Source organism: Triticum dicoccoides, chromosome 3A (genome assembly GCF_002162155.2).
Source record: "Triticum dicoccoides isolate Atlit2015 ecotype Zavitan chromosome 3A, WEW_v2.0, whole genome shotgun sequence".
Classification (NCBI taxonomy): Eukaryota; Viridiplantae; Streptophyta; class Magnoliopsida; order Poales; family Poaceae; genus Triticum; species Triticum dicoccoides.
Window position 1 is genome coordinate 646,108,916 of NC_041384.1, and position 21,243 is coordinate 646,130,158.

General features: G+C 44.1%; 1 protein-coding gene across 1 annotated transcript; it reads left to right on the top strand.

Moving 5' to 3' along the window:
- The first annotated feature begins 707 nt into the window (after window positions 1–707).
- Window positions 708–2,445, top strand: LOC119272482 (gibberellin 20 oxidase 3-like). Its single transcript, XM_037553963.1, has 2 exons — window positions 708–1,330; window positions 1,703–2,445. Exons 1-2 carry the CDS (start codon window positions 846–848, stop codon window positions 2,292–2,294), a joined length of 1,077 nt encoding a protein of 358 aa, XP_037409860.1. The 5' UTR covers window positions 708–845; the 3' UTR covers window positions 2,295–2,445.
- Window positions 2,446–21,243: the final 18,798 nt, after the last annotated feature.

Sequence of the window (21,243 nt, forward strand, 5' to 3'; positions counted from 1 at the left end):
AATACTCCCTCCGTCCGGAAATACTTGTCGAAAAAATGTATAAAAATAGATGTATCTAAAACTAAAATACGTCCAGATACGTCCATTCCTCCGACAAGTATTTCCGGACGGAGGGAGTACTATTTGTCTTTCTAGAGATTTCAACAAATAACTACATACAGAACAAAATAAATGAATCTACACTCTAAAATATGTCTATATACATCCGTATGTGATAGTCCATTTAAAATCTCTAAAAAAACAAATATTTAGGAACGGACGGAGTATTATGTGGGCTGAAAAACATGTGTGTCTTTGGTAGGCCGAAGGCTGAAGAGGAAAGGAAAACTATGCTTTCCACTAGGCTGAATATCTGGGCTGCGGCCCTGTGCAGGTGTTGCATCGGCCCATGAGGGTTTCATTGTTGGCGGAGGCGTCTAAGGTCTTCTATGCATCTTTCTACACATACTGAAATATATTGTATCCCCCTAAAAAAAGTACAATATTTAGTACTAGTATTGTGTAAAGAATGCGCATTATCTTTGTATGTCAAAAGAAAAATATCGGCTCTATATCCTTTTTTGTGACACGTGCATATAGATTTCCATGGATATTGGATAGAGACGATATTAATTCCTCATCAACCTTTCCCAAAAATGGCTACTCGCCCTCCCGGGACACGTGCGTGAACACGGCACTCGAGGCATGAAGCGCCGATCACAGCATCTCGATCCTTCTCCACGCGAGGCGTCCACCTGCGAAGCACCAACCAAGCCAAGCTTGCATACTATCGTAGCGTGCAAAACTCCCGCCGCGCCAATCCACCACCTCGATCGCCGTCGGCCGGCCCCCCAGATCCAGCGCGAATGGCCACTCTCGTGTTCGACGCGGCGGTCCTCAGCCGGAAGGACGACATCCCGCCGCAGTTCGTCTGGCCAGCCGACGAGGCCCCGTCCGTCGACGGCGTGGAGGAGATCGCCGTCCCGGTCGTCGACATCGCCGGGTTCCTGGCGGGCGACGGCGCTGCCACTGGCGGCCTCCGTGACCTGGCCGCCGCGTGCGAGAAGCACGGGTTCTTCCAGGTCGTGAACCACGGCGTGGACCCGGCGCTGCTCGCCAAGGCGTACCGGTGCTGCGACGCCTTCTACGCGCTGCCGCTCGCCGAGAAGCAGCGCGCGCAGCGCCGCCTCGGCGAGAACCACGGGTACGCCGGCAGCTTCGTGGGGCGGTTCGGCAGCAAGCTCCCCTGGAAGGAGACCGTGTCCTTCAACTGCTCCGCCGCGCCGGAGGGCGCCCGCAAGGTCGTCGACTACTTCGTCGCCGTCCTCGGCGAGGAGTACCGTGACATGGGGTACGTGCCCACTTACGTCACTCTCTCTCTCTTTCTAGCTAAATCCATGCGTAATTGCGTACACTAGACATAGCCGCTATTGCTTTCCAAACCAATCCATGCATATACGTTATTACTACTTTCTTAGTGATGTATACAAGAGGATGATCGTGCCCTGATTTTTCATTCGAAAAGGCCAAACTTGTCTTACAAGTACCCATAACGACAAGGAATCTTGAAGTAGAAGCAGTGTAGAGCCGCATCCGAGCTAGCAGAAGATAGCCCTAGAAAAAGCTCAGCAAAGGTCTATATTTTTACGAACGATATTTGGCATGTAGTCAAACCATAGGGGTGCATGCATATTTATGCTTGGAAATGCATGCATGCATGCAGAGAGGTGTGGCAGGAGTACTGCGACGAGATGACGCGCCTGGCGCTGGACGTCACGGACGTCCTGGCGGCGTGCCTGGGCCTCGGCCGCGGCGCGCTGCGGGGCTTCTTCGCCGGCGACGCCTCCCTGATGCGGCTGAACCACTACCCGCCGTGCCAGCAGCCGCACCTGACGCTGGGCACGGGCCCGCACCACGACCCGACGTCGCTGACGCTGCTCCACCAGGACGACGTCGGCGGGCTGGAGGTGTTCACCGGCGGCGCGTGGCGCGCCGTGCGGCCCCGGGGCGACGCCTTCGTCGTCAACATCGGCGACACCTTCTCCGCGCTCACCAACGGGCGCCACATCAGCTGCCTCCACCGCGCCGTCGTCAACAGCAGCCTGGCCCGCAGGTCGCTCACCTTCTTCCTCAACCCGCAGTTGGACTGCCCCGTTGCGCCGCCGGCCGAGCTGCTCGCCATCGACGGCCGCCCGCGCGCGTACCCGGACTTCACTTGGCGTGAGTTCCTCGAGTTCACGCAGAAGCACTACCGCTCTGACTGGAGGACCCTGGATGCCGTCGCCGCGTGGATCAATCAGGGCCGCAAAGGATAGAAGGGAAACCGGCCAGAAAAGGAAGCAGGTGAAATCTAATAAAGATACCATCTAAAATGGAGCAGAGACAATTTGGATGGATGTGGATTTTGATTGAATGTAAAAGAACCGGATGTCTTGTTTTTTATATAATGATGAGACATGATGTGAATTTAGAGATTTTAATATTGATCCTTGGCACAATTCTTCCTTCTCTTTTTTTAGAAGAACAGGGAGGCTCCTCCGCGGTTCCTTAACCAGAATGAAACCATATAGCGTTTATTTTGTTTGAAAAATCTACTGAAAACTAAGGTTCACCATTCGGACTAAAAACAGAGAAATTACAACCCTGCTCGACAGGAGCCAAAAGGACAAATGAAAGCACACCGGAGGCAACATAGACGCCTGTCAACCAATGATCACACCACATGACTCGCTCGCTCCCCTCCTCTTGAGTGGTGGTGCCAGGGTCGCCTGGGGTGACCAGCATATTGTGAGGGTGGACACGGGGCTGTTCACCATGTTCTTGCCGTCGGTGTCACGCTTCTTGGCCGGAGAAGAGAAACCGCCGTCTTCAGAGATCTTGAGGTTGCCCCGGCATACCCCAGTATCCAGTCCAAGGTTCTTCTTCAGCCACATGATAACATTAGGGGTTGTTGGAATAGCTTTGCCAGCGCACTCAAGAACTCTTCCACGCGGGCTTTGCTTGTTTCTGGAAACAGAATCACCCAGGACTTGAGCATCCTGTGTATCAGTCTCCATACCTGATTGATAGATGTTCACATGGTGTTATTAAAAATCATAGAGTTCCTATATTTCCATAAACACCAAAGGACAGCAGAACTAACTACGTTCAAAACTAAATTCTTTTTATTAGAGACGGGCCACAGCTTCAAAGTTTGCACCCAAGTTTTTCTGGAAAAAGAGATTGACAAACGACCATATATTTTTAGCTACAATACAGTCAAAAAATAAATGATGGTTTGTTTCTTGCTCCACACAGAAGACACAATGAAGTGGTTTGATTATATGCCTTTTCCTAAGGTTGTCTCTTGTCATCAGTTTGTTTTGGGAAAACAACCAAAGGAAGACATGAATCTTCGGGGGCACCGCCAGTTTGCAAACCGCTGGCAAAAACAGGGGTTGCACCCCTCTAAAGTTAATCACGTGGTACAAAGAGCTAGAGGAGTAGACACCCTTATTCTCAAGTTGCCAGATCAGGGCATCAGAATCACCATCAAAAGTGATTTCTTCGGCAATCTCCAATAGTTGGTACCATAGATCCATCAACTTACTATCAAAGTTTCTCCTAAAGGTCAACTTCAGTATTTCACCATCCCAGACATCTCTGACACTCTTGTTTTGCTCATTGCAAATTATATAGATGTGCCGGAATTGTACTGCTAGGGGGGAGGTGCCAAACCAAGTATCTTCCCAAAATCTAATCTTGTCTCCTGTCCCTATTTTCCATCTATACCCAAATTTCAAAGTTTGTATAATGGATTTCACCCCTTTCCAGAACCTAGAGGTATTGATGGAGGTGCTAGGGGCAAAGACATTAGTTTTGCCTCTCATATATTTCTGGTCTATCATCATCTTCCAGGGCTTACCATCACCCTCATAGTATCTTCTAACCCAAGATCCTAAGAGGCAGATGTTGACCTCATGAAGATTTGGGATGCCAAGCCCCCCAAATTCTTTCTTCATACAGACCATCTTCCAATTAGCTAGGTGCAATTTCCTGTGCCCCTCAAAATCATTCCATAGACAATTTGCCATTTGGGCATTAGTAAGCTCAATTGCCCATTTAGGAAATTTAAAGAAATAAAGCAAGTACACAGGAATACTAGCTAAACATGCTTGGATGAGGATTATTCTCCCCCTATAAGAAAGAAGCTTCCCTCTCCATCCAGCAATTCTTTTCATGATCTTGTCAATAAGTGGTTGAATATCTTCTCTCCTAAGTTTATCGTAGTGCAAAGGGATCCCAAGGTATTTAATGGGGAAGGAACCTATAGTACATTCTAGTATCTCTAGGAACCCTCCCACCTCAGCTGCATCCATGTGAACTGGAATGAGTTCATTTTTACTATAGTTTATTCTCATTCCAGAGATCATCTCAAAACTGGAGAGAACCATCTTCAGGTTTCTGGTATGTTCTAGATTTTTGTCTAAGAATAAGATGGTATCATCAGCATATTAGAGACATATTATCCCCCAGGGCAAATCTCAGCACATAACCCTTGTATCAGCTGATGATTTGTTGCTTTCATTAACATCCTAGTTAAAATACCAACTACTAAGTTGAATAGCAGGGGGGAATGGGGTCCCCCTGCCTTAACCCTTTCCCTGTAAGGAAAAAAATCACTCTCAGTGTTGTTAAGCTTAACACCCACTGATCCACCCCTAGTTACTTGAAGGATCCAATGGACCCATTTCTCTCCAAATCCTCTCTTCCTAAGCAGCTCTTCAAGGAATTCCAAGTCTACTTTGTCAAAAGCTTTTTTATAGTCTAGCTTAAGTACTAGGCCTTGCCTTTTAGTAGAGTGGATGGAGTGCAGAATCTCATGAGCTGTGACCACACTTTCCAAGATATATCTGCCCTTTAGGAAGGCTGATTGGTTACTAGCAATGAGCCTTTGTAGGATCATGGATAGTCTATTTGTGAGGACCTTGGTGAAGATCTTGAAACTACAATTTAACAAACTAATGGGCCTAAATTTTTTCATGCTGGAAGCATCAGCTTCTTTGGGGATCAAAGTCAGCATAGCAAAGTTAAGTATATGAATAGCCAGCTCCCCCTGATGAAAAACTTCAAACATGGCTATTAGGTCTTTTTTGATCAGCTCCCAAAAATGCTGATAAAAAAAGAATGGAATACCATCTGGGCCAGGGGCACCATCTGCATATGATTCAAAGACAACCTTCTTGATTTCCTCTTCTAGGAAGGGGGCCTCAAGGGCTTCATTTTCAGTAGGGTTAACTTTCTCTTCCTTAGAGAAAAAGGTTGGGTCTAACTGAATCCTACCCCTATCCTCTTTCTTGAAGAGATCTTTATAGAAGTTGGTAGCAATCCCAAGCATTTCCTTCATGTTAGTGACTGGCCCAAGGGGGCTATCCAAGGAGTGGATAGTTGTTTTCATCTTCCTTTGGTTTGCCACTGCATGAAAATACTCAGTATTCCTATCACCTTCTTTAATGTCCCTATCCCTAGATCTCTGCTTTGCTTTGATCTCCTCTTGGAGCCAGATTTTCTGGAGCTCACCATGTGTGAATTTGAGCCTAGCTGCCTCAGAGTCAGAGAGCACTAAATTTTAGATTTGATGTCTAGCTTGTCATACTCCTCTAAAAGGATTTTTCTTATATCTCCTAAGTTGGGCCTCTTCATTAGAGCTCCAACCTTTGGTCACTCTCCTAAGCTTTCTCATCTTCTCTTGCCAATTGTCTAAAGGGTTGGCCTTAAGGATGGGTTCATTCCATATCTTGGAAACTAGCTTGGAGAAATCCTCTCTAAGCAACCACCATTTTTCCATCCTATAACTACTACTCTTAGGGCTTTGCCCAATCCCTGATTCCTAGATGATGGGTGCATGATCACTGCCACATCTAGGGAGAGCCATGCAGGAGGCTAGTGGAAATTTTTTGTCAAGCTCAGTATTACAGAAGAGTCTATCTATTGTGGACATGATCAGGTCAGCCTGGTTGTTAGCCCAGGTGAATTTTCTACTAGATAGCTTAATCCAACAGACTCCAAATTTCTATCCAAGCATTAAAGTTGTCACACCACCTATGGTTGACAACACCATTGCTTTTTTCTCTAGCATACCTAACTAGATTGAAATCCCCCCAATCAGGGTGGGGTGTGGATTCTCTATGAACAGGGAGTGAAGCTCAGAGATAAATGCTTCCTTCCCTTCCTCATAGGGAGATCCATAAACAGTGACAATTCTAAAGGTTACATCTTTATTTTCCAGCTTAAGGACACAACTAACTGAAAAATCAAGATGATACCATGAAATGATCTCAAAAAGGTCAGCATCCACACCCATCAGGATGCCCCAAGCAGAGCCTTTAGATGGGAGGTGGTGCCAGAAGAAGTTCCTGCTTCCTACCAAGGATTTAAGGTAGGAATCAGATAATTCTTCTTTTTTGGTTTCTTGGAAGCCAATGACAAATGCTTGTATCTTCCTAATTGTATCAACTACAAGGGTTTTCCTCCCTGGAGCAGAGATACCCCTAACATTCCAAAAATAGCATTCATTGGAGAACTTTTGTCCTGGGGTGCTTGCCCCGTTTGTGATTACATACTAGGTTCCACACTCCAACAGAGTCAAAGCTACTATTGTGCTCCACCCCATCCTCTATAATACTTTTGGGGGGGCGGTGAAACCTGAGTCAGGATCATACTTTTTGGTTTTTTGGTTTCTTCCTTCTCTTTTCTGCAACCATACAAAAAAATGATAATTTTTGCCTTGTTCCGGGCCTCTGGTACCATAACTTTTAGAGCATGCAAACAGAGATATAATATACTCTCTCGGTTTCAAAATGTAGTGCGTATAGTTTTTTTAAGTCAAACTTTTATAAATTTTGATCAAATTTATTGAGAAAACTATTTATATTTATAATATCAAATACATAAAATATAAAACTACGTCTTACAATGAATCAGTTGGACTCTGGAATCATCCAAATCATGATATTGATCATCGCCTATTAATTGGACATATCAACACAGATGGAAGACACCAGAAGCTGAAGCTATATAGTAACAATTAAGGCCTTCTACTATTGTAGAACACAAAGTCTTGATATAAAGTTAATCCAATGGACTAAATGCAGAGCTCCCAAGCGTGCATATGCCTAGACAAATCTCATCCTTCATTCACATTATGGGTTCTCGAGTTGCATGAAAATGATGCGCAATGCGATACATGAGACTAGAAAAAAATATATGAGTTTCATATGAATTTCATATAAACATGGTTGATGAATTAGATGAACCTGCGACGGTTATGTTAATACTGAGGCTTAGGCAACCCTAGCCGATTGTTGGGCTTGGCATATCTCTCTCTCGGTTGGACTTTTTTTTCCCTACTTTACGCTACAACTTTGAACCCTTGACATGTATCATCCAAGGTTGTAATGATGACCCTAGCCACTTGCATTCCAACTATAGATAACTACCGTATTGAATTAAGTTGTATTTGTGCATATTGTCCATGATCAAGTGAACATTATGAGTAAACACAAGGGCATCCCGATTTATGTAAGACAAGTTTACTCATAACGGATATCAGGAAGAAGTTAGGCAACACACAACAACTCCTGCAAGGAGGTAATGCCTCAAAAGACACCTAAGACGTCGATGATGATGGTTTAAAGATGGCAAGAATATGCCACGCGGTGGCTACCAACAGGAAATCCTACCAGCGAAAGCATGACAAGCTACAACTTCTTACGACAAAGAGAGATCTACAAAAGCATCATGCTTCAAACATCCCTTGTTATGGCCGAAGCACCAACAACGTCTCCAAGAAGGATACAACACTCATACAACACAATTTTCTTTTCCAGTCTTGTAAACGATTTATCAATCATCTAAGAAAAAAGGCCCCCGCGTCGCTCCTTTCCCCAGGGCGACACGGGCGGCGGCGCCGATGCCCCAGCCAACTAGCCTCCCTCCTCCTCCTCCCTCTCGCCGTTGCCGGAAGCCTCCGGCGGGCGAAGCCCGCGCGGAGCCGCCGCCGGCGGGATCTCGTCTCGGTGGCGCTCTCATGAGTCGGGGTACTCGCGATGGCGGGCGGCAGTGGACGGTTGGCGGGAGCTCGAGTCCGACGTTGTTGTTGCTGGTGGAGGCAGCACCTGGGCATGGAGGTGGCGCAGAGGTCGGCGGGTGAGGCGCGCGTAGGGCGACGCTGCACGGCTGCATCTGGGAGACCGCAGATCTGGCGGTTTCGGGCCAGCGACCTCGATTCACGTGGCTGCTTCATGTATGCGGGATCCAGCGGGGTGGTCGCGTCGGGAGGCCAGGTGTGGCTGTGCAGAGGGCGAGGGGGGCTTTGAGCTACGCGGATCTGGTGTTTGGGGGCGCGGCTCAGAGGCCCAGGGCGGCGCAGTGAGATGGCGTCGTGGTGGTGGCTAATCTACCGGCTCTAGCGGGCGCGTGTGACAGCGGTCAGGATCTGTGGCAAGGATGCCGGGGCAGCGGTGATACGTTTCCAATGTATCTATAATTTTTGATTGCTCCATGCTATTATATTATCTATTTTGGGTGTTAATGGGCTTTATTTTACACTTTTATATCATTTTTAGGACTAACCTACTAACCGGAGGCCCAGCCCAAATTGTTTTTTTTTGCCTATTTTAGGGTTTCGAAGAAAAGGAATATCAAACAGAGTCCAAACGGAATGAAACCTTCGGGAACGTGATTTTCTCAACAAACGTGATCCAGGAGACTTGGAGTGGGCATCAAGAAACGATCGAGGAGGGCATGAGGCAGGGGGCGCCTACCCCCCTGGGCGCGCCCTCCACCCTCGTGGGCCCCTCGTTGCTCCACCGACGTACTTCTTCCTCCTATATATATCCACGTACCCCCCAAACATCCAGGAGCACCACAAAAACCTAATTTCACTGCCGCAACCTTCTGTACCCGAGAGATCCCATCTCGGGGCCTTTTTTGGAGCTCCGCCGGAGGGGGCATTGATCACGAAGGGCCTCTACATCAACTCCATGGCATCTCCGGTGATGTGAGTAGTTTACTTCAGACCTACGGGTCCATATTTATTAGCTAGATGGCTTCTTCTCTCTCTTTGGATCTCAATACAAAGTTCTTCTCGATTCTCTTGGAGATCTATTCGATGTAATCTTCTTTTGCGGTGTGTTTGTCCAGATCCGATGAATTATGGGTTTATGATCCAGTTTATCTATGAACAATATTTGAATCTCCTCTGAATTCTTTTATGTATGATTGGTTTATCTTTGCAAGTCTCTTCGAATTATCAGTTTGGTTTGGCCTACTAGATTGATCTTTCTTGCAATGGGAGAAGTGCTTAGCTTTGGGTTCAATTTTGCGGTGCTTGATCCTAGTGACAGAAAGGGAAATGACACGTATTGTATTGTTGCCATCGAGGATAAAAAGATGGGGTTTATATCATATTGCATGAGTTTATCCCTCTACATCATGTCATCTTACTTAAAGCATTAATCTGTTCTTATGAACTTAATACTCTAGATGCATGATGGATAGCGGTCGATGTGTGGAGTAATAGTAGTAGATGCAGAATGTGTCATGGACGTGATGCCTATATACATATCATACCTAGATATTCTCATAACTATGCTCAATTCTATCAATTGCTCGACAGTAATTCGTTTACCCACTGTAATACTTATGCTCTTGAGAGAAGCCACTAGTGAAACCTATGGCCACGGGGTCTATCTTCCAACACTTAGTTATTTCCTTTGCCGTTTATTTTACTGTGCATCTTTATTTCTCTTTAACATAAAAATACCAAAAATATTATCTTATCATATCTATCAGATCTCACTCTCGTAAGTGACCGTGAAGGGATTGACAACCCCTTTATCGCGTTGGTTGCGAGGTTCTTATTTGTTTGTGTAGGTGTGTGGGACTCGAGCGTGATCTCCTACTGGATTGATACCTTTGTTATCGAAAACTGAGGGAAATACTTACGCTACTTTGCTGCATCACCCTTTCCCCTTCAAGGGAAAACCAATGCAGTGCTCAATAGGTAGCAAGAAGGATTTCTGGCGTCGTTGCCGGGGAGATTCGCACCAAGTCAAGTCAAGATTTGACTCCTAACAACGAGCCATTTTTGGCACCGTTGCCGGAGTCTACGTACAAGTCAAGACATACCAAGTACCCATCACAAACCCTTATCCCTCGCATTACATTATTTGCCATTTGCCTCTCATTTTCCTCTCCCCCACTTCACCCTTGCCGTTTTATTCGCCCTCTCTTTTCCGTTTGTCGCTTTCTTGCTTGCCTTGTCGTTATGGCTAGTCCTCTATCTTCTCCGTTGTCTCCCGAGAATGAAGTTCTTAATTTTAAGCAAATGGAGGGAGAAAATCTAAATGACGCTTGGTATAGAATTTGCAATGCTCAAAATAGATCTACCAGGAAGCAATCTACTTCAGTTCTTCTTTGCAATTTTTATGTAGGCGCTACTCCTTGGTATAAATATATTCTTGATACCATTACCAGAGGGAATTTCTTGGGTAGACATACTTTTGATTCTTATAATGCTATGATATATTTGTTTGGCTCACCACCTCTTTTGGTTAATGGAACTATGTTAACTTTGGAACATGTGATGCAAAGACTTGAAATTATTGAGAATAAAGTTGCTACTGTAGAGTTGATTGAGAATTTGGATAAAAAGATCCACAACAAAATTACCCAATATGGATCTAAGGTGGGAGTTACTCTGAAAAGTTTTAAGGAAAAAGAACCCATAGTTAATGAAAGAATAGATCAAGATTCTACTAGAATCAATAAACTTGAGGGAATTATCAGTAACTTGGGGTCCGCTTTTTCTTCCATTAAAAATACTCCAAATCCTCCTACCAAAATTTCCAAGCTCGTTTATGTTCCTAAAAATAAGGGTGAATCCTCTAGTAAGGAAACTGCAGATTTAAAATCAATAAGTGTTCATCCCAATCTTTTTGCTATCATTAAGGAACCGTTTGCTACAAATGATTTTCTTGATTTCGTGCCTAGGAGTTTGATAATTAATAAACAGAAAGGAATTCCTAAGAGTTATAGGTGTCTTATTGAAGAATTACCTACCAAATATGGCAATACCTACATCTATCTTCGCTTTTATGCCTAGCTAGGGGCGTTAAACGATAGCGCTTGTTGGGAGGCAATCCAATTTTATTTTTATTCCTTGCTTTTTGCTCCTGTTTAGTAATAAATAATTTATCTAGCCTCTTTTTTGGTTGTGTTTTATGTGTTTAATTAGTGTTTGCCAAGTAGAACCGTTGGGAAGACTTGGGGAAAGTCTTTTTGATCTTGCTGTAAAAAACAGAAACTTTAGCGCTCACGAGAATTGCTGCCATTTTTATTTGGTAAGTGTTATTTAGTTAAAAAATTGAAGATGATTAATAGATAAATTCCTCACATCCAGCAATTTATTTAGAATTTTTGGGGTTCCAGAAGTTGCGTTAGCTACAGATTACTACATATTGTTCTGTTTTTGGCAAATTCTGTTTTTCTTGTGTTGTTTGCTTATTTTGATGAATCTATGGCTAGTAAAAGAGTTTATAAACCATAGAGAAGTTTGAATGCGGTAGGTTTAACACCAATATAAATAAAGAATGAGTTCATTACAGTACCTTGAAGTGGTGTTTTGTTTTCTTTCGCTAAGGGAGCTCACGAGATTTTCTATTTTGAGTTTTGTGTTGTGAAGTTTTCAAGTTTTGGGTAAAAGTTTTGATGGATTATGGAACAACGTGTGGCAAGAGCCTAAGCTTGGGGATGCCCATGGCACCCCAAGGTAAAATTCAAGGACACCAAAAAGCCTAAGCTTGGGGATGCCCCGGAAGGCATCCCCTCTTTTGTCTTCGTCTATTGGTAACTTTACTTGGAGCTATATTTTTATTCACCACATGATATGTGTTTTGCTTGGAGCGTCTTGTATGATTTGAGTATTTTATTTTTAGTTTACCACAATCATCCTTTCTGTACACACCTTTTGATAGAGACTCGCATGATTTGAAATTTATTAGAATACTCTATGTGCTTCACTTATATCTTTTGAGCTATATAGTTTTTGCTCTAGTGCTTCACTTATATCTTTTAGAGCACGGTGGTGGATTTGTTTTATAGAAACTATTGTTCTCTCATGCTTCACTTATATTATTTTAAGAGTCCTTTAGAACAACATGGAAATTTTCTATAATATAAAAAACTTTCATAGAAGTGCATTGAATACTATGAGAAGTTTGATACTTGATAACTGTTTTCAGATATGGAGATGGTGATATTAGAGTCGTGCTAGTTGAGTAGTTGTGAATTTGAGAAATATTTGTGTTGAAGTTTGTGATTCCCGTAGCATGCACGTATGGTGAACCGTTATGTGATGAAGTCGGAGCATATGATTTATTTATTGGTTGCCTTCCTTATGAGTGGCGGTCGGGGACGAGCGACGGTCTTTTCCTACCAACCTATCCCCCTAGGAGCATGCGCAATACTTTGTTTCGATAACTAATATATTTTTGCAATACGTATGTGAGTTCTTTATGACTAATGTTGAGTCCATGGATTATACGCACTCTCACCCTTCCACCATAGCTAGCCTCTCTAGTATCGCGCAACTTTCGCCGGTACCTTAAACCCACCATATACCTTCCTCAAAACAGCCATCATACCTACCTATTATGGCATTTCCATAGACATTCCGAGATATATTGCCATGCAACTTTCCACTGTTCCGTTATTATGACACGCTTCATCATTGTCATATTGCTTGCGTGATCATGTAGTTGACATCGTATTTGTGGCAAAGCCACCGTTCATAATTCTTCATACATGTCACTCATGCATCATTGCACATCTCGATACACCGCCGAAGGCATTCACATAGAGTCATATTTTGGATTGCTCCGTGCAATTATATTATCTATTTTGGATGTTAATGGGCTTTATTTTACACTTTTATATCATTTTTGGGACTAACCTACTAACCGGAGGCCCAACCCAAATTGCTGTTTTGTGGCCTATTTTAGGGTTTCAAAGAAAAGGAATATCAAACGGGGTCCAAACGGAATGAAACCTTTGGGAACGTGATTTTCTCAACAAACGCGATCCAGGAGACTTGGAGTGGGCGTCAAGAAAAGATCGAGGAGGGCACGAGGCAGGAGGGCGCGCCTACCCCCTAGGCGCGCCCTCCACCCTCGTGGGCCCTGTCGTGGATCTAAGACTGACAATAGAATGGGGGGTATGTATGAGGAGGCAAGATCCTAGCTATGGCGAAGTTGTACACACGAGTTTTACGAGTTCAGTCCCTTCGCGGAGGAAGTAATAGCCCTACGTCTCGGTGCCAGGAGGCGGTCGACTGGATTATGTATGTGTGTTTACAGGGGGTGCGAACCCTTGTGCCAGTGGAGGGGGTGGCTTATATAGAGTGTGCCTAGACCCCAGCCAGCCCACATTACGAGGGTTTTAAGGTACATTAAGAGGGGGGCGTTACTGGTAACGCTAGCAATTAAGTGACATAAATGCCTATTAAGTCTATGAAGTAAACGTCCGACCGTTGTCGTGCAGAGTGACTTTAGATCTTCTGTCCGTCGAGTGATAATTGTCGTGGTCGAGTGACTTTGAGTCTTCCGAGTGGAATGCCTCGTAGTCGAGTGGATGATGCTATCCCTCGAATGCTTTTGGTTTTAGGATGGTGTCCTAGGGGAGGGTGTCTAGGTCAGGCCTATGACCCTACCCTAGGTACATAACTCCATCATTAGCCCCCGAATGGTTCAGGGTTTGAGTGGAGAAGGAGTTGAGAACACCTCCGATTCAATTTTCGCGCTTCGGAAGCGCCGAGCAATGGTGACTTGAACTTCTTTTTCAGTCGCCTTGATCCATTCTCGGTTCTGCCGAGTGAACTTCTACTGCTATGCTTCAAGTGCTGATATGGGAAAAAATCTTCCGTCTGACAGGTTGCTGATACGTCTCCAACGTATCTATAATTTTTGATTGCTCCATGCTATATTATCTACTGTTTTGGATGTTTATGGGCTTTAGTATACACTTTTATATCATTTTTAGGACTAACCTATTAACCCAGAGCCTGGTGCCAATTTCTGTTTTTACCTTGTTTTAGAATATCGCAGAAAAGGAAAACCAAACGGAGTCCAATTGACCTGAAACTTCACGGAACTTATTTTTGGATCAGAAGAAGCCCAGAAGACTTGGAGTGCACGTTAGGGGATCTACGAGGAGGCCACGAGGCAGGGGGGCGCGCCCACCCCCTGGGCGCGCCCTCCACCCTCGTGGCCCCCCTGACGTACTTCTTCCGCCTATATATCTCCATATACCCTAAAACTATCGGGGAGCACAATAGATGGGGAGTTCCGCTGCCACAAGCCTCCTTAGCCACCAAAAGCTAAATCTAGACCCGTTCTGGCACCCTGCCGGAGGGGGAATCCCTCTCCGGTGGCCATCTTCATCATCCCGGTGCTCTCCATGACGAGGAGAGAGTAGTTCTCCCTCGGGGCTGAGGGTATGTACCAGTAGCTATGTGTCTGATCTCTCTCTCTCTCTCTCGTGTTCTTGATTTGGCACGATCTTGATGTATCGCGAGCTTTGCTATTATAGTTGGATCTTATGTTTCTTATCCCCCTCTACTCTCTTGTAATGGATTGAGTTTTCCCTTTGAAGTTATCTTATCGGATTGAGTCTTTAAATATTTGAAAACACCTGATGTATGTCTTGCCGTGCGTATCTGTGGTGACAATGGGATATCACGTGATTCACTTGATGTATGTTTTGGTGACCAACTTGCGGGTTCCACCCATGAACCTATGCGTAGGGGTTGGCACACGTTTTCGTCGTGATTCTCCGGTAGAACTTTGGGGCACTCTTTAAGGTCCTTTGTGTTGTTTGAATAGATGAATCTGAGATTGTGTGATGCATATCGTATAATCATACCCACGGATACTTGAGGTGACATTGGAGTATCTAGGTGACATTAGGGTTTTGGTTGATTTGTGTCTTAAGGTGTTATTCTAGTATGAACTCTAGGGTTGTTTGTGACACTTATAGGAATAGCCCAACAGATTGATTGGAAAGAATAACTTTGAGGTGGTTTCGTACCCTACCATAATCTCTTCGTTTGTTCTCCGCTATTAGTGACTTTGGAGTGACTCTTTGTTGCATGTTGAGGGATAGTTATGTGATCCAATTATGTTAGTATTGTTGAGGGAACTTGCATTAGCGAAAGTATGAACCCTAGGCCTTGTTTCAACGCATTGCAATACCGTTTACGCTCACTTTTACCATTAGTTACCTTGCTGTTTTTGTTGGGGAACGTAGCAGAAATTCAAAATTTTCCTACGTGTCACCAAGATCTATCTATGGAGAGACCAGCAACGAGTAGAAAGAGAGTGCATCTACATACCCTTGTAGATCGCTAAGCGGAAGCGTTCAAGTGAACGGGGTTGATGGAGTCGTACTCGTCGTGATTCAAATCACCGATGATCCTAGTGCCGAACGGACGGCACCTCCGCGTTCAACACACGTACAGCCCGGTGACGTCTCCCACGCCTTGATCCAGCAAGGAGAGAGGGAGAGGTTGAGGAAGACTCCATCCAACAGCAGCACAACGGCGTGGTGGTGGTGGAGGAGCGTGGCAATCCAGCAGGGCTTCGCCAAGCACCATGGGAGAGGAGGAGTAGGAAGAGAGGTAGGGCTGTGCCAGAACTTCGTGTATAGCTCCCATGCGCCTCCCCGCTATATATAGGGGTGGAGGGGCTGGTTTCTTGCCCTCCAAGTCCATTGGGGCGTTGGCCAAGGTGGGAGGAAAGAAATCTCATTATTTCCTTCCCCACCGATTGTTATCCCCCCTTTTTAGGGATCTTGATCTTATCCCTTCGGGATATGATCTTATTCCTTCTAAGGGGGGATCTTGGTGCGCCTTGACCAGGGGTGTGGGGCCTTGCCCCCACTACCCACGTCCATGTGGGTCCCCCCATGCAGGTGGGCCCCACTCCGGAACCTTCTAGAACCTTCCCGGTACATACCGAAAAATCCCGAACATTTTCCGGTGGCCAAAATAGGACTTCCCATATATAAATCTTTACCTCCGGACCATTCCGGAACTCCTCGTGATGTCCGGGATCTCATCCGGGACTCCGAACAACATTCGGTAACCACATACAAACTTCCTTTATAACCCTAGCGTCATCGAACCTTAAGTGTGTAGACCCTACGGGTTCGGGAGACATGTAGACATGACCGAGACGTTCTCCGGTCAATAACAAACAGCGGGATCTGGATACCCATGATGGCTCCCACATGTTCCACGATGATCTCATCGGATGAACCACGATGTCAAGGACTTAATCAATCCCGTATTCAATTCCCTTTGTCTATCGGTATGTTACTTGCCCGAGATTCGATCGTCGGTATCCAATACCTTGTTCAATCTCGTTACCGGCAAGTCACTTTACTCGTTCCGTAACACATCATCCCGTGATCAACTCCTTGGTCACATTGCGCATATGATGATGTCCTACCGAGTGGGCCCAGAGATACCTCTCCGTTTACACGGAGTGACAAATCCCAGTCTCGATCCGCATAAAACAATAGATACTTTCGGAGATACATGTAGTGCACCTTTATAGTCACCCAGTTACGTTGTGACGTTTGATACACCCAAAGCACTCCTACGGTATCCAGGAGTTACACGCTCTCATGGTCGAAGGAAGAGATACTTGACATTGGCAAAGCTCTAGCAAATGAACTACATGATCTTTTGTGCTAGTCTTAGGATTGGGTCTTGTCCATCACATCATTCTCCTAATGATGTGATCCCGTTATCAACGACATCCAATGCCCATAGCCAGGAAACCATGACTATTTGTTGATCACAACGAGCTAGTCAACTAGAGGCTCACTAGGGACATATTGTGGTCTATGTATTCACACGTGTATTACGATTTCCGGATAATATAGTTATAGCATGAATAAAAGACAATTATCATGAACAAGGAAATATAATAATAATACTTTTATTATTGCCTCTAGGGCATATTTCCAACAGTCTCCCACTTGCACTAGAGTCAATAATCTAGTTCACATCGCCATGTGATTAACACTCACAGGTCACATCGCCATGTGACTAATACCCAAGAGTTTACTAGAGTCAGTAGTCTAGTTCACATCACTATGTGATTAACACTCAATGAGTTTTATGTTTGATCATGTTGCTTGTGAGAGAGGTTTTAGTCAACGGGTCTGAACCTTTCAGATCCGTGTGTGCTTTACAAATCTCTATGTCATCTCCTAGATGCAGCTACCACGCTCTATTTGGAGTTATTCCAAACAACTGTTCTACTTGGAGCTATTCTAAATTATTGCTCCATTATATGTATCCGGTCTCTCTACTCAGAGCTATCCGGATAGGTGTCAAGCTTGCATCGTCGTAACCTTTACGACGAACTCTTTTACCACCTCCATAATCGAGAAAATTCCTTAGTCCACTAGTTACTAAGGATAACTTTGACCGCTGTCCTGTGAGCCATTCTTGGATCACTCTTGTACCCCTTGACTGACTCATGGCAAGGCACACTTCAGGTGCGGTACACAGCATAGCATACTGAAGAGCCTACGTCTTAAGCATAGGGGACGACCTTCGTCCTTTCTCTCTATTCTGCCGTGGTCGAGCTTTAAGTCTTAACTTCGTACCTTACAACTCAGGCAAGAACTCCTTCTTTGACTGGTCCATCTTGAACACCTTCAAGATCATGTCAAGGTATGTGCTCATTTGAAAGCATTATTAAGCATTTTGATCTATCCTTATAGATCTTGATGCTCAATGTTCAAGTAGCTTAATCCAGGCTTTCCATTGAAAAACACTTTCAAAATAACCCTATATGCTTTCCAGAAATTCTACGTCATTTCTGATCAACAATATGTCAACAACATATACTCATCAGAAATTCTATAGTGCTCCCACTCACTTCTTTGGAAATACAAGTTTCTCATAAACTTTGTACAAACCCAAAATTTTTGATCATCATCAAAGCATACATTCCAACTCCGAGATGCTCACTCCAGTCCTCAGAAGGATTGCTGGAGCTTTGCATACTTATTAGCATCTTTCGGGATTGACAAAACCTTCCGGTTGTATCACATACAACCTTTCCTCATTAAAATCGTCGAGGAAACAATGTTTTGACATCCTATCTGCAAGATTTCATAAATAATGCAGTAATCGCTAATATAATTCCAACAGACTCTTAGCATCGCTATGAGTGAGAAAATCTCATCGTAGTCAACTCCTTGAACTTGTCGGAAAACATCTTAACGACAAGTCGAGCTTTCTTAATGGTGACATTTACCATCATTGTCCGTCTTCCTTTTGAAATCCATCTGTACTCATTAGCCTTACGACCATCGAGCCGTTCTGCCAAAGTCTACACTTTGTTTTCATACATGGATCCTCTCTCAGATTTTATGGCCTCAAGCCATTTATCGGAATCCGGGCCCACCATCGCTTCTCCATAGCTCGTAGGTTCATTGTTGTCTAGCAACATGACCTTCAAGACAGGATTACGTACCACTCAGAAGTAGTACGCATCCTTGTCATCCTACGAGGTTTGGGAGTGACTTGATCCGAAGTTTCATGATCAATATCATAAGCTTCCACTTCAATTGGTGTAGGTGCCACAGGAACAACTCCCTGTGCCCTGTCACACACTAGTTGAAGAGACGGTTCAATAACCTCATCAAGTCTCCACCATCCTCCCACTCAATTCTTTCGAGAGAAACTTTTCCTCGAGAAAGGACCCGATTCTAGAAACAATCCATATTGCTTTCGGATCTGAATTAGGAGGTATACCCAACTGTTTTGGGTTTCCTATGAAGATGCATTTTATCCGCTTTGGGTTCGAGCTTATCAACCTGAAACTTTTTCATATAAGCGTCGCAGCCCCAAACTTTTAAGAAACGACAACTTAGGTTTCTCTAAACCATAATTCATACGGTGTCATCTCATCGGAATTACATGGTGCCCTATTTAAAGTGAATGTGGTTGTCTCTAATGCCTAACCCATGAACGGTAGTGGTAATTCGATAAGAGACATCATGGTACGCACCATATCCAATAGGGTGCAACTATGATGTTCGGACACACCATCACATTATGGTGTTCCAGGCGGTATTAATTGCGAAACAATTTCCACAATGTCTTAATTGTGTGCCAAAACTCGTAACTCGGATATTCATCTCTATGATCATATCATAGACATTTTATCCTCTTGTCACAATGATCTGCTACTTCACTCTGAAATTACTTGAACCATTCAATAATTCAGACTTGTGTTTCATCAAGTAAATATACTCAACATTTACTAGAATCATCTGTGAAGTAAGAACATAATGATATTCACTGCATGCCTCAGCACTCATTCGACTGCACACATCAAAATGTGTTACTTCCAACAAGTTGCTATCTTGTTCCATCTTACTGAAAATGAGGCTTTTCAGTCATCTTGCCCATGTGGTATGATTTGCATATCTCAAGTGATTCAAAATCAAGTGAGTCCGAATGATCCATTTGCATGGAGTTTCTTCATGCATATACACCAATAGACATGGTTCGCATGTCTCAAACTTTTCAAAAACGAGTGAGTCCAAAGATCCATCAACATGGAGCTTCTTCATGCGTTTTATACCATTATGACTTACATGGCAGTGCCACAAGTAAGTGGTACTATCATTACTATATTATATCTTTTGGCATGAAAATGTGTATCACTACGACCGAGATTCAATAAACCATTCCTTTAGGTGCAAGACCATTGAAGGTATTATTCAAAAATAGAGTAACCATTATTCTCCTTAAATGAATAATCGTATTGCGATAGACATAATCCAATCATGTCTATGCTCAACGCAAACACCAATCTCGGTGGTAGAGGGAGCGTGCGATGCTTGATCATATCAACCTTGGAAACACTTCCAACATATATCGTCAGCTCACCTTTAGCTAGTCTCCGTTTATTCCGTAGCTTTTATTTCGAGTTACTAACATTTAGCAACCGAACCGGTATCCAATACCCTAGTGCTACTAGGAGTACTAGTAAAGTACACATTAACATAATGTATATCCAATATACTTCTATCGACCTTGCCAGCCTTCTCATCTACCAAGTATCTAGGGTAATGCTGCTCCAGTGGTTGTTCCCCTTATTACAGAAGCACTTAGTCTCGGGTTTGGGTTCAACCTTGGATTTCTTCACTAGAGCAGCAGCTGAATTGCCGTTTCATGAAGTATCCCTTTGTTCCCTTGCCCTTCTTGAAACTAGTGGTTTCACCAACCATCAACAATTGATGCTCCTTCTTGATTTCTACTTTCGCGGTGTCAAACATCATGAATATTTCAAGGATCATCATATCTATCCCTGATATGTTATAGTTAATCACGAAGCTCTAGCAGCTTGGTGGCAATGACTTTGGGGAAACATCACTATCTCATCTGGAGGATCAACTCCCACTCGATTCAAGTGATTGTTGTGCTCAGACAATCTGAGCACAAGCTCAACGATTGAGCTTTTCTCCCTTAGTTTGCAGGCTAAGAAAATCGTCGAAGGTCTTATACCTCTTGACATGGGCACGAGCCTGAAATCCCAATTTCAGCCCTCGAAACATCTCATATGTTCCGCGACGTTTCGAAAACGTCTTTGGTGCCTCTACTTAAACCATTTAATTGAACTATCACGTAGTTATCAAAACGTGTATGTCCGATGTTCGCAACATCGACAAACGACGTTGGGGTTCAGCACACTGAGCGGTGCATTAAGGACATAAGCTTTCTACTGATCGCATAATCGCTACTATCAACTTTCAACTATATTTTCTCTAGGAACATATCTAAACAGTGGAACTAAAGCGCGAGCTTACGACATAATTTGCAAAAGGTCTTTTGACTATGTTCAGGATAATTAAGTTCATCTTATGAACTCCCACTTAGATAGACATCCCTCTGGTCATCTAAGTGATCACATGATCCGAGTCAAGTAGGCCGTGTCCGATCATCACGTGAGACGGACTAGTCATCATCGGTGAACATCTTCATGTTGATCGTATCTACCATACGACTCATGCTCGACCTTTCGGTCTCCGTGTTCCGAGGCCATGTCTGCACATGCTAGGCTCGTCAAGTTAACCCTAAGTGTTTTCGCTGTGTAAAACTGTCTTACACCCGTTGTATGTGAACGTAAGAATCCA

What these genes read in the sequence shown, in the direction of transcription:
- LOC119272482 (XM_037553963.1), top strand. Translation starts at nt 846, where the DNA reads ATGGCCACTCTCGTGTTCGACGCGGCGGTCCTCAGCCGGAAGGACGAC. An exon ending in GAGGAGTACCGTGACATGGG is followed by an intron (nt 1,331 to 1,702) that starts GTACGTGCCCAC and finishes GCATGCATGCAG; the next exon opens with AGAGGTGTGGCAGGAGTACT.